Source organism: Platichthys flesus, chromosome 13, assembly GCF_949316205.1.
Source record: "Platichthys flesus chromosome 13, fPlaFle2.1, whole genome shotgun sequence".
NCBI classification, from domain to species: domain Eukaryota; kingdom Metazoa; phylum Chordata; class Actinopteri; order Pleuronectiformes; family Pleuronectidae; genus Platichthys; species Platichthys flesus.
The window spans coordinates 4797450-4810850 of record NC_084957.1 but is presented as its reverse complement, the minus strand read 5'-3'; the positions used below and the strand labels follow the sequence as shown (position 1 = coordinate 4810850).

Genomic DNA, 13401 nt, shown 5'->3' with positions numbered 1-13401 from the left:
CGGCCGGTTGGGGGTGAGCGTGGTAAAGAGGGGAAGGATAATAATAATGATAATAATGAGTGGAGGTAGAGTACACATATTTTTTTCCAGTCCCCTTACGAAACCACATTTAATTCACTAGATCCCTTAACATGTCTGACTTGAATAACAAATCATTCCCTGATATGTTGATAAATGACCTGCGCCCTGATCCAGATCCACACCAGAGTTTTTATGAATCTATGAATACACCACACAGCCATACGTACATTTTCTGATCTTCGCAGATTATCAGTATTCATTATAATCTAAAACAAATGACTGGATAACTTGTCATTAATGTATGTTTCCCTCACCTATTTAATATAAGTTGATCCTGTCCTGTTGTGTGTTGCAGAGCTTCTCTCCTGAGCAGTATCATCCTCATTCATTCTTACAGTTTCTTATTCCCTGCTCATGTTTTAATAATCACCACGATCTGCTTAATTAGTTTGTTCAAGGCTCCAAAAAAAAGGTTTTTTTTTTTATATATAAATGCAGATAGAGTCTGTGTGTGTGTGTTCATCCAGTTCCTCTGTGGATATGAGTATTTGTTTTCATTTTTAAGGTGGACTTCCTGCAGGGCACCCTTCCCTCCCATGGGCGCAGGTGTGTCCTACCTGTGTTTAGCAGGGTTTCGAACAAGGAAGTTTTTCCGAGAGCCACGGATCGTTTTACCTGACACTCACACACCCATAGAAAGAGGTAGGCTGCGCTGAAAAACACAAACTCCAGTGTGTGCTGGCTGCGACCGTCCGAAGCGTCTCGCTTTAACTTGAGGGGACTTCCAGAACCGAGTCCCTCACCCTACCCCTACCCCAGCGGGAGCCGACCCGATGGCATCGGCCGGCGGACCTACGCAGGCGGACGGCCCGGGCAGCGCAGAGAAGCTGAGCTCCTCCGCGGTCAACCGCATCCTCATGGAGGTGCTCATGTACCTCGGCCGGACCATCTTGGTCTTCTACCCGGTGTACCTGACCGGCTACCTGGGCCTCAGTGTCAGCTGGGTGCTGCTGTGCATGGTGATGGCGACCTGGTGGAAGAAGAACCGCCAGCGGAAGGACACGCGCTTCGGAACCGCCATCGAATTTGTGGACAACGAGACCCACGTGATCAACAAGGAGCTGCTGGGTGGTCTGCAGATGGCAACATGGGTGAGTGGGCTCCATGCATCGCAAGTTCCCCCCCCCCCCGGAGTGCACACGTTAACTTTCGTTTACTATCAATAGAAGATGGTTTTTAAATGATCCAAAGCGGAGCCCCTTAATCGTGTGACCCTGTTTCCGAACTTATGTCAGCGCTGTGACCACTGGTCTGAATTTGCAAGATGTACTTTTAAAAGGTTTGCTTTGTATGATGTTCACAATTCAACCCTTACTGATCTGAATCTATTTATTACTCAAGAAGTAAAATTGTGTCGTCGCTGTTACTATAGTTTCCAGGACACTATAGCTCATCTGCACTAATGTGATCACCTATACAGTAGCATGGTGGGGTGGGGGTGTTGATCTCTTTCAGGGTAGAGCAGTGGCCCCCTCAAAATGTCTGTGCACGTCCCTGGTATGCTCAAAATCATTCACAGGCCTGTACTGTTTGTAAAAAGAGAGGGGGGAAGGAACTCCAGCAGAACTCATCCTATTGTGTTCTCTGATATCTTTGGAACGGTCAAACTAGGGAAAAAACTTCACGCATCCAAGTTGTTTAACTGAATTGGCCTGACATGCCAGACTTGGGCGGAACCTCCTCATTCTCAGGGATGGGGAAGTTGAAGCCGGCCAATTTGATTACACCACACCCACACAAACACTGACTCATTGGGACCGGGAGAGGAATAACTTCTAAGAAGAGTTCTTCTAAAGGCAGTGGAGGAGGAGATCTGAAATCAGCTCTGGTTTTTACCGATGGGGATACTTGTATACTGCAGCTTGCTGTGATTCAATTCAATTTGTACAATGCCAAATCACAGCACATATTGTATCGGGCACTTTACATAGTAAAACTGAGATCTTAACTTAACTTAACAGCGAGAAAACTCTTTGCTGTCTATCTCGACCAGTTAGGGTGAGCAAGGAAAAATGGGGGAGCAAGGAGGATTGGGTGGGAAAGAGGGGAGAGAGGAGGGAGAGAGAAGAGGGAGAGAGAAGAGGGAGAGAGAGAGAGACCAGGACCTGTTGTGTAACTGTCATATTTCAGCTCTGTCATCATGAAAAAACTGGTATGAGACTTAATAGTCTTAATTATAATAATAATAATAGGTGAGAAGTATCATATACGGGTCAGAGAGAGAGGGGTAGAAAGAGAGAGTTAGAGAGAAAGAGGAAGAAGGAAAGGAACAGAATGAGAGAGAGAGGCAAAGGGAGAGGGATCAGAGAGAAAGATAGGATGAGAGAGAGATGTTAAGACGTGCCTCATGGTTTAAAATCTAAAACAAAGGTTTGCAGAGTTGTAACATTTTCAGATTTATATTTGTAGGTCACTGAGCTGAGTGTTGGGTTAGTTTAAGGAATCCAGGAATTGTCCCGTTTTTCCGATCCGTGCAAATTAGTAATTTTTTGGCCCATGTCCTTTAAAAAAATCAGTTATTCATCAATCAATAGCCGACATCACATAAATGTTACTGGACATGTTCATTCTGTTTCATTACATTTTACTGAACTCTCACTTTTTGTTTTTCAGGTCCATTTCAATGATGTTGAGAAAGTGGACTGGGTTAACAAGGTGCAGTATAAAAAAAACTAAAAGTTTACTTCTGATAAAAATGAATTCTAATGGGACGGAGCAAAACACATCTGTCAGATTTCACAGCTCTGAACTCTCCGCCCCAGCTGACCCATCATTTAGGAGTCCAGTCCACATTACATGCAATTTAAGGAGCCCTCCTCATACATTAAAGATAGATTAGACAGATATTTATTATACTATTGAGACTATGAGCTCTTACATTTATGTTCGACTGCTGCTGCACCATCAAAAATTGGCAGAGAAACACTTTTGGACATTCAAAGTTTCTGTACGGTCTTAAAAAAGTTTGAAATACCACAGAACATTATGCACTTGGTCTTACACTTGTTAAAACCTGCAGCACCTCTGACAGTGCGTTTGTGTATGACCTCCTCTTAGTAGATCAAGTTAAATTATACTATTTGCCGTCTTGGTGGAGGCATTTTCACTCGCTGTGTGTTTTGTCTCGTGTGTCCAGGTGTTGGACCAGGCCTGGCCTTTCTTTGGGATGTACATGGAGAAGCTCCTGAAAGAGAAAATCCAGCCGGCTGTCAGACTCTCCAACCCCGCGCTCAGAATGTTCTCTTTCACTAAAGTCCACTTCGGACACAAAGTGAGTTGAACATTGTCTCCTCCCATAACTGCACACTCTAATGCGTCTAATGTCGCAGCCATTTAAAATCTACGTTCAGTTAAATGAGTGGTTCCCGAACTCGGCGGGTGTGGGGCCACAGCAGGGGCCACTCCTCAAATTTTTTTCAGCTTCTTAAGGTTGTTTACTGCCATGTCACTCCTGTATCTCGTACACTTATGGTGTAAGTGTCTCATTAAAGAAGCTTTGAAATGTTTCCACAATTCCAGCCTCTCAGGATCACTGGGATTCAAGCCTACACCCATGAAGTGGATCAGAGGGAGGTGGTTCTGGACATGCACATAAGGTCTGTTTCGCACATACATTATTTTTCTGTATACATGTGTTTTGATCCCCCTGTACTGTAAAAGCCCAAAAAGTGTGTATTATACTTCTTTTACACCAAAATGATCAGTTATTTCCGGGGTTGTTTAACACGACTAAACCTGTTAAAAAAGGCGATGAACTCCTTTCTCGTTGCCAGTTTGAGAGTATGCCTTTCTTTGTTATTTCCCATGTTCGATAACAAGAACGCACTGAAAACTTTGGTTGTGGTTGATAATATAAATTTGTTATACAAGAGGTAGAATCTGTGTCACCATCAGCATCCTCTCTGACGGGGAGAGGGACGTTGGGGGACGGGGGTGCACCTCAGGCTCTGCAGGCGCTGAACCACCATCTCTACCTGAGCTGACAGCGAGCAGCACCGATGTAGTGGCTCAATGTCGTTTCTGCTGAAATTTGTGTTCGGGTGGTCTGCTTAATGTTTTAAATTGTGTTTTTTAATGAGTTATTTTAATTATAGCAAAGAGCAGGTGATATCTTTTACCCACAAAGACAAACAGAGGCATGAATGTTGTTTTCCCTGGAAGTCGCTTATTTCTCACTGGCCCTGTTTAACTTGGCAGCTATGACGGCGATGTGGATATCGACACTGTGGTGAAGCTGCCTGTCACAGCTGGCGTCAAAGGCCTTAAGGTGAGCATGATCATTTACCTGCCCCCCCCCCCCCCCCCCCCCCCGTATGTTGTGTGTGTGTTTACGTCTTCTGTGAATCTTTCCAGCTCGAAGGGATGCTGAGGGTCATTCTGGAGCCTCTCATTGGTGAAGCACCACTAGTGGGAGGAGTCACCTTCTTTTTCATCCGCCGCCCGGTGAGTGTTGAAAGATGTTCTCTTTCATTGACTGTTAAACGTGGAGCCATGTGTTTTATTCATATTTGTGACTCTTCGATCATATATTTCAGACCCTACAAATCAACTGGACGGGTATGACCAACCTCCTGGACAGTCCTGCCTTCAGGTCAGTTTCTCCCAGATGTTAACAGAGTTTCTAAGGTCGTCTGAGCATTGGACAGTTCTGTTATGTGGTTGCAAAGCTCTCTTGCTCCATCTATCACCTTCCAGTTCGTTGTCTGAGGAGACCATCGTGGACATCATCGCCTCTCTCATGGTGCTGCCAAATCGCATGTGCATTCCCCTCGTAGACCAGGTCAAAGTGGACCAGATGAGGTTCCCACTACCCCGAGTATGTAAGACATTCTTAACATCTCATTTAGGAACATTCACTGCAGCGTTTTTTAACATCAATATCATTAATTATTTTCAGATAAAAATCCTCAACCACGATTAAACTTTGCAACATTGGATAATTTTTTTTCCCCAAGGCTGCTTTTTCAGTCATTTTCCTATCTTTGTTCAAAAGTTTGGTCTTTGGATTTCTGATTTCCTGTACAGATTTGATAATGATTTCACTCAAAACCCTGCTATCGCACTTGAATAAACCGGCTGGTGTTTGGACAGCAGACGTTTCACATGCACATAAAAGCAGCGTGACTGCAAGAAGAGCTAAAGCTGGAGCACAGGGAATCCAAGTGCAAACAGGCTATTTGAGTGCAAGCGCAAGGATTTGAGTGAAACCATTTCAAATAATGAATGTGAAATCAATAAACCTTGCTCTCCAACTGGAAGACCACGCTCTTGAATAGATAAAAAATGCGTTCCTTTTTATAAAATTTCCTAAATCTGTGAAAAATGCTCTCAGTTTAAATTGTGCTTTCCTCCTCAGGGCGTGGTGAGGGTTCACCTGCTGGAGGCCAGAGACCTGGTGGCGAAGGACACGTACATGTTGGGTTTGGTCAAAGGCAAATCAGACCCCTACACCAAGCTCAGAGTCGGCAACAGTCATTTCCAAAGCAAGACCATCAAAGAGAATTTGAACCCAACATGGAACGAAGTGTTTGAGGTGAGGTGACACTAATAGTTTTTCATATACTCAAATCCTGCCTTTATTCTGACATATTCTGATATATATTATATAATTTAGAATTCCACTGCTCATTTACTTTTGAGTCAAAGCTGAAGACAAATCCTTGTTTGAAAGTTGTCCCCTTAGTTTGTGATGCTTTTCTCTACATTTTCAAATTAAAAGTGCTGAACTCTTTTAAAATCGACTGCCCCCTTTTGAAAGAGTCTCATTAAGAATCCTCCTCTTTTCTACCTCTGTGTAGTTTGTTGTCCATGAGGCGCCGGGGCAGGAGCTGGAGCTGGAGCTGTTTGATGAGGACACAGACAAAGATGATCCCCTCGGAGTGTAAGTTACTGTCATCGACACAGAGGAGGATCGATGTTCATTTGTGTTGTCACTGTTTTGTCACTCTTTGTTGAGCATATTTGATAATTATGCCACGTCCCACCACGACACTACATTTCAAAGCCGATGGTAGACAAGAATTGCATTTTAATGTCAGACCCGTTGTGTCAAAAAACATTATTGGTTTGATTACTGTGTAATAATTTGTCATTAATAATGAAATAATGAAAGATAAATGAAAAATCTAGTAAAAATCGAATCTCGTCCCCCAGCCAGAGGCGGATCTAGGGTTTTTCTAAATCAGGGCCACAATTTACATGAGGGGCCAATTATATGTCCAGCCACATGCACATGTCTTGATTCTATAAGGTGCACTATTAAGTCATTCCTTGTTTTCTGTTAAATATATTTTGAAAATTGTGCCTTGTTCAAGCACATTGTGTCCTTCAAAAAAAGCTTTAAAATTCGAAAACGCATTGTCAGATTTATTGGATAAGAACCGTTCATACAAACACATTTGTTCTTAAGTTAGGCTTAACTGATTAAGGATAACTTTTTTTGTATTTAGAGTTGTGTGAGTGGTCCAAACCTGTGGTAGGAGCCCGGAAATGAATTTGATTTAAACACTTGGGGGAAATGTTTTGACACGCTGCCTTTCTGCATAAGGTACAACCTTGATTTTGGAGAAGTGAAGAAGGAGAAGGCAATGGATCGGGTGAGCTTTAATGTAATATTGTGTCTACACTTAATACAGTTATCTAGTATATACAGTTTCCCTCTACTGTATAGGAAATACAGTGGGATTAACAAAATGATTGGCAGCCCCACTGTATATCACTGTTTCCTACGGTTTTGATCAAAATATCTTTAGATCTCATAATTACCTGAATGGAAAAATCCCTGAGATATGAATGTGTTTGTGACTATTTTAACCAGTTTTGTTTGCTAGATAAAATCCTATGGACGTCACATTGTTTAATGAGCCTCTCACTGTTGCAGTGGTTTCCTCTGGAGGGCGTCCAGACTGGAGAAGTTCATCTCAAGCTCCAGTGGTTTTCACTTAGCACTGACCTCAGCCTGCTCAGTGAGGTACTGTAGCCCCTGTTTTGTTTAAATCGAAGCAGTTAACACTTTTACCTCAACTTGACAGCCACCTGCCAGCCTGTGTGCAGAAGTCAGCAGCAGGTCTCTGTGTAAATTACTCTTGTGCCTTCACTCGCTCTCAGTCTGCAGATGGCGGTGCCTGTGCGATGCTCGCGGTGTACCTGGACAACGCCTCCAACCTGCCTGTAAGTGGCTTCTTCTAACTGATGTCGTTGAGTCAGATGATACAACACGATAGAACCAATGTGGTGATCGTGGTGTGTTTTTCTTTTGTGCTTGTCCACAGAAAGACCACAGTGAGTTCACCGAGAATCAGAAACACGGGAAGCACTCGAAGGAAGCTCGGGTAAGACGAGTCCTGTTCAAGCTTACACTCTTAGTCTCCTGCTGATCATTTTAGTTCCCCCCCTCAATCATGTATTTGGTATTAGCTCTAGCTTGAACCTAGGGGCCCAAGATCCTTTGAGGCCCCCCTGCAAATAGCTAAAATTGTGGTATTAGATTTCTTGCAAATTTTCTGTGAATATTTTAACATTTTGGGGGATTGAAAAGGCGTTTAAATGATTTGCTATTATGACTAGTAAACTGTATCGAAGACGAAAATGTTGTGTACATATAATATAGTATGTGTGTGTTTTTGCATATGCAGAATATATAAATATAGTTGTGTTTGTGCGTGTGCAAATATATATATTTTTTACTTTATATTAATTAATTAATCTCTATACACAAAAAAGAAAGAAACTGATTTATATTTGTTTCTGTCCTCTGCTATAGAAACATCAATATACATTCATACATCGTTATTCAAATCCCGCACCAGTCCACTACCGTATATCCTGTTTTGCGATGGTGATGTTTTTCAGTCCTCAATAAAAAACAAATAGTTCAGGCTGCCAGCCTATACTGGATCACACACAGTTTAAATGAGGAGACTTAATCCAGGGATCTTTGGAATGCACAGGCCCAACCCCTCTCCTAACACAACCTGTTCAGACAAAGGTTTTATCACTGGACATCAACCAAAGGGTGTGAGGGAGACTTCACAAGTGTTTTCTCTCATATTTAGCACACTATCTTATAGGTTGTCAAGTTCTTCCTTTACATTTACTCTGATAAGTTAAACCAAACAGTCAGGTAGCTTCTCTTTCACTTTACTGCCTTACATCTGATCGTTCCCTTGTATCACCTCAGTGAAATCAGATACTGTCTGATGGCGCTCCAGGTGTATTTGTCCTGAATCAGAACTGGTATTTCCCGTTTGTCTGGTGCGTGTCTGTCACTCTGAGTGGGTGTGTTACTACCAGCTGGTGTTCATGTGGCTGGATTTCCTCCCTCACCTGAGGCGAGTGTCCCAGGCAACAGAAAAATGCAGGGAACAGCTGATTTGTCAGGGAACCTTGTTTTTTTTTCGGGGGGGAATTGTATATCAGGAAAAATCAAAGCATTCTACATTAATACATAGGACAAATGAATGGATGCCAATGACATCTCTCTACAGTTTTTAAACAAAGTGTAAGATGGATGTGAGGAAAGTGTTTGCTTTGACCTTGTCTATAGGGATAGTTCACAGACAGATGAAAGATCTCATTACCTGCACGCCACTATGCCGATGGAGATGGTGGGTGAATTGTTTCAAGCTTTACACCTGAGTCTCCAGAAGTTCCTCCATTGGCATAATAGTGAGTAACCAATGAGTGAATTTTCATTTTTCGGTGAACTATCCCTGGAAAATCTCAGAGCTCATAATAAAGAAGCCATAGCCTTTGAACGCCCCCTTCTGGCCATCGTATGAAAACACATTCTCAAAGTGAAAAACACAGAATTCCCAGTGTTTAGGTTTCATTATTCTGGAATGTTAAAATGAGGGTCAGACTGCTGTGCACCAGCCGCAGATACTTCAGTCATAATGGAAGGTTTCTTATTGCCAGTGCAAACATCTGTTTCACGTGTCCCAGATGGCGAGTAGTGTCTGCGCTATGTTGGGAATGTAGAAGCTACCCAACCTGACAGACATCCCACTGCACCAGCACCAGCTTGTTGACGGTCGACCTGTGTATGAGTTTAAAAATAGCATTTTAATGGCAGGATTGTGTCGTACAAGAAAACAAGCACTGAAAGCAGCTGATATATGATCAAGTAGTTACACACATGCACAAACACACACACACACACACGCACACAACATTACAGCTCAACTGTTAAGAGTCGCTACACTTTAAGTCATTTTGATTGATGTTGTTTTTGCAAATTAATCATTTCACATGTTTGACAGTGGTGGCAAAATACTAAATACTTTTGGCCCTGCAGCCTAATGTAGAAGTCTACATTATAGGCAGACAATGGGCGGAGGTAGAGAGGGTTGTCCCCTGACTAGAAGGTCGGTGGTTCGATCCCCAGCTCCAAGATACTGAAGTTGCCCTGACTATGAATGTTTGTGTGTGAATGGGAGAAAATGACTTGTTGTGTAAAAAGCTATAAGTGGTCACCAAGACTTGAAATGTATATAAATAAAGTCTATTGCCTAGTGCTATAGAATCAATAACCAGTGAGTCACTGCCTTAGTTTCTGGTTTATTTTGTTTTCAGCTCACCAGGAGAACTCCTGAACCCAACTCCTTTGTGGAGTTTTCCGTTGATAAGGAAGTTCAGAAAAGCAAGGTACTGATCTCGTATTTTTACTTCACAGGTTTGTAGTTGTCGGTCTCCCTGCAACTAAAACAACTCGTTATTGTCTTTTTTTGTTTCCACAGGTTATGTTTGCGTCCAAAAACCCAGTGTGGGAGGAGGGCTTCACCTTCTTTGTGCACAATGTGAAAACACAGCAGCTTTCTTTGCAGGTTTGTGAAAATAAGAATGTATCAGGGAATCTCAGCTCTGCCTGAAACACAGTATCCATCACTTTAGAATATAACTCTCAGATCTGAGTTGAAGAAAAGTGGCAGGAATGTTAATGGTTGATGGTTAATAATTGAGAAAAATGTCATAATATTACAAGAATAAGTCACAAAAGTATGAGAATAACTTTGTAATGTAAAGAGAAAAACCATAATATTTCAATAATCATTTGTAAATGTTAAGAGAATTAAGTTATTATTTAATTAGAAAAAAGTCACATGAGAATAAAGTTGTATTTTATTGAGAATAAAGTCTTAATATTTATCTCCTTCTGGATCCAAAGTCTTGAACAGATCTTGTTGTTTTTCGGGAACTACAAAGTAAATGTTCCTCATTTTAACGCAGGCAACAGGCTGAACTCTCTGATACACCCCCCTCTAAAATGACATGTGTCCGAAAGTCAGATATCCTCAGGAGAAAATGATACAAACTTTAATTGATTCACTGCTGGAAAAATTATTCTTGCATTTCAGGTGAAGGAGCCTGACAAGAAGACTCCGCTTGGCGTTCTGAACCTGCCCCTGTCTCGCCTCCTCAACACCGCAAACATGAGTCTGGACCAGCGCTTCATGCTGGAGCGCTCTGGAGCAAACAGCCAGATTAAACTGAAGGCCACTCTCAGGGTGAACACATACACACATCACAAGTTTAGAACAAAGATCTATCTCCTATGCTCTTTAGCTGTTATCTATTATTTAATTATGATGATGATTATAATAATTTACGTTCATATTTGAAACTCAGCCGTGTCCTCATCCCACAATAGGTTCTTACTAAGGAAAAGCCTCCACCCAAGATTATCCCCAGTCCTCCCCCAAAAATCAATCAACAAAATGCAAAGGCCAACCAAGGGAGTGGGGGCTCTGCCTCCGCTGCTGCCTCTGCCACTGCCTCCGCCGCTGCTTCCTCCACTCCTGGAGTTTCGAACAAAAAAAATCCTGCCGCCAAAGCTTCATCTTCCAACCAAGCAGCTGATTCCCCGCTGGTCCCCAACGAAGATTATTTTGCCCAGCGCCGCGGCTCCTTCGTGGCCAACGAAGCTCTGCGGTCGCCACCCACCCCGTCGAACATGCGCCGGTACGACTCCCACAGCCTGCTGTCAGAGAACTCCATCTCCTCATCACGTTTTGACCTCTCGGACGGGGCTTCTTATCCAGAGTGAGTCTAGTGTTTACCTACTTTATGTGCCAATGTGTCTTTTTCAGACCTTTCCTTTTCACATTTCCACCTTTTTGTTAAACAGGGCGCTTAGGACACATCAGGGTTCATTTGGGGAGATCCACATGACTGTGCGCTATGCCTCCCTGAGGAACAAACTCATCGTCCTGGTTAATGCTTGCAGGTACACCAGAAAAATCCAGCCAGGGTCACATTTTATAAATTGACTAATGTAACCCTGGTCCATCAGTAATGTAACCCTTTCATCTGTTGCCTTCAGGAACCTGTTCCCCTGCAGTGAGAGCGGCACAGACTCGTATGTCCGGCTGTATTTTCTCCCTGACCAAACCTGGAGACACCGCAAGACGACACATGTCAAGAGAAAGACAGTCAATCCCGTCTTCAATGACAAGTAAGATTGTTTTCAGGTCGCCAGCCTCACGTAGATACTGAGGTCAAGACTGAACCCTGACATTCTCTCTGCCCAGGTTTGAATTCGACGTGCCACTTCAGGAGGCTAAAACGCGGAAGTTGGACGTGTCGGTGAAAAACAACAGAATGTTCCACACACGGAAGAGAAAGGACATCGGCATGGTAGTTAATACTAGTTGTTTTTATTCCTCATAGAAGAATATAAAGTTATGGCCAGTTAAAATGGTATTGATAGTGTCACTGATGAGACAAATGCACAGCGTCTAAATCTCCATCTTCATTTTGTCTCATTGTTGTCCCTGTTTTAGTGTAATGACTTAATTGCAGAACCAGTGCCCTGACTCCAATTTCTGCTTATTTCCACAGGTATTAATAGATCTTTCCCAAATAGACCTGGTCAAAGGCACCACAGAATGGTAAAGTCCCCGGTTTTCTACTTCTACAGGATTTGGATGAAACAGTAGCTGTAGATATGTCTGTATTTTGTTCTCGATTGGACGTTATGGCTCTAACTGCCAGGCACAAACAAGTTGTCAAATCAATAAAAACAACTTGTCACTATGTATAGACATGTATGTGTTCATGTATATTGTACGAATTCTTCTCATCTCTTTCCTCCTACAGGTACGAGCTCTCCCTGCCTGGGCTGAAGAGACCCAGCTGAGGGGTGGAACCACAGCAATGCTCTTCAGACCAATCAGAATATTCCTCTGTCTTCCTTATCACCACTGATTAGATGAAGGTTCTCCAAATGCAGCACCACCGCCCGTCTCAGATACTGGACATGCTCGGTATTTACATGTCAAAGTCTCTATAGTCACAGGTGCGTACTGTATATTAGTAATATTCCAAACTCCAAACCTACTTTTTACTGGGAAATAAATGGTTTTAGTTATTCTTGTTTCACTTACAGAGACTCCTTTTTAATATACCAAAAATGTTCTAAAGTTTTATAACGCTGTCATCTTGGTGTCAGCAGTACTTACACATAAGGCTCTAGATAGGTACTTGATAATATTAGCACAAGCTTTTTTTAAGATGTCTTTGAATTTATTTATTTTGATAGGCAGGAACAAAAAGGTTTTTAACAAAAATGCGTTTACTAAGAGAGAAAAATAAATATAATACACCACTTGACAGGAAAAAGTAGATAAGCACAGGCCTTACCAATGACCCTAATAAACATTAATGAAGACTCTGTTCTTTTTAGGTACAGAAAATATTTATTTGAAACACCCGTGTTTACCATAGACTTTATAAAGATGGAATACTTGACAGCTTTCCAAAAGTGAAGCCGTCCTGGTGGTTGGATGCAGGATAGGTCATAAATCCCTCCTCCTTTATATGAGTGAATGGGACGTGGGACAAACTGAAAAGTCATAGTACAGTTTTAGTAGACTACTAATTTTTCTGGTAAGTTTGGTTTAATGCGGGGAGTTATTTAATGCTATAAAAACATGTTAGAACGTTGTGGTGGAGAAACAAGACCCACCGCGCAGACTCAGGAGTGTTTGTGGATATTTTGACTTCATTCGTTGACAGTCGGTGGAAGTGGATACTCACCGTCCGTCTTTCTACTCGGTGTATCCGACGTTAACCTGCTGTGTCCTGTCAAAATGGCTGCTGTTTAGAAGTTTGATTCATCAGATAATATTTGTACTCCACCAATAAACAAGGTGATATTTTTTATTTTTTTTATTTGCTCGAAGTCCAAAGTTCTTTTGTCAATTTTTATTTCATGACATTACATTACATTTCATTTGGCTGACACTTTTATCCTAAGCGACTTACAAAAAGTATTTGTATGTAATAAAAAAAGTTTTATGAAATGTTTTAACTGTTAACAAC

At 42.1% G+C, this 13401-nt stretch overlaps 1 protein-coding gene across 1 annotated transcript; it reads left to right on the top strand.

Moving 5' to 3' along the window:
* The first annotated feature begins 602 nt into the window (after positions 1-602).
* On the top strand, positions 603-13249 carry esyt3 (extended synaptotagmin-like protein 3). The gene is made up of 23 exons (XM_062403202.1): positions 603-1172; positions 2695-2736; positions 3218-3352; positions 3601-3677; positions 4279-4348; positions 4435-4524; positions 4617-4672; positions 4777-4897; positions 5438-5614; positions 5880-5962; positions 6629-6677; positions 6962-7051; positions 7189-7251; positions 7353-7412; positions 9655-9726; positions 9819-9905; positions 10437-10586; positions 10730-11121; positions 11207-11305; positions 11402-11533; positions 11610-11715; positions 11920-11969; positions 12178-13249. The coding sequence occupies exons 1-23, from the start codon at positions 855-857 to the stop codon at positions 12215-12217; spliced, it is 2559 nt and encodes an 852-aa protein (XP_062259186.1). The 5' UTR covers positions 603-854; the 3' UTR covers positions 12218-13249.
* Positions 13250-13401: the final 152 nt, after the last annotated feature.

Coding starts and splice junctions, on each gene's coding strand:
- esyt3 (XM_062403202.1), top strand. CDS start 855: ATGGCATCGGCCGGCGGACCTACGCAGGCGGACGGCCCGGGCAGCGCA. Junction 4,525..4,616: donor TCTTTTTCATCCGCCGCCCG/GTGAGTGTTGAA, acceptor CATATATTTCAG/ACCCTACAAATCAACTGGAC. Junction 7,413..9,654: donor AGCACTCGAAGGAAGCTCGG/GTAAGACGAGTC, acceptor TTTTGTTTTCAG/CTCACCAGGAGAACTCCTGA.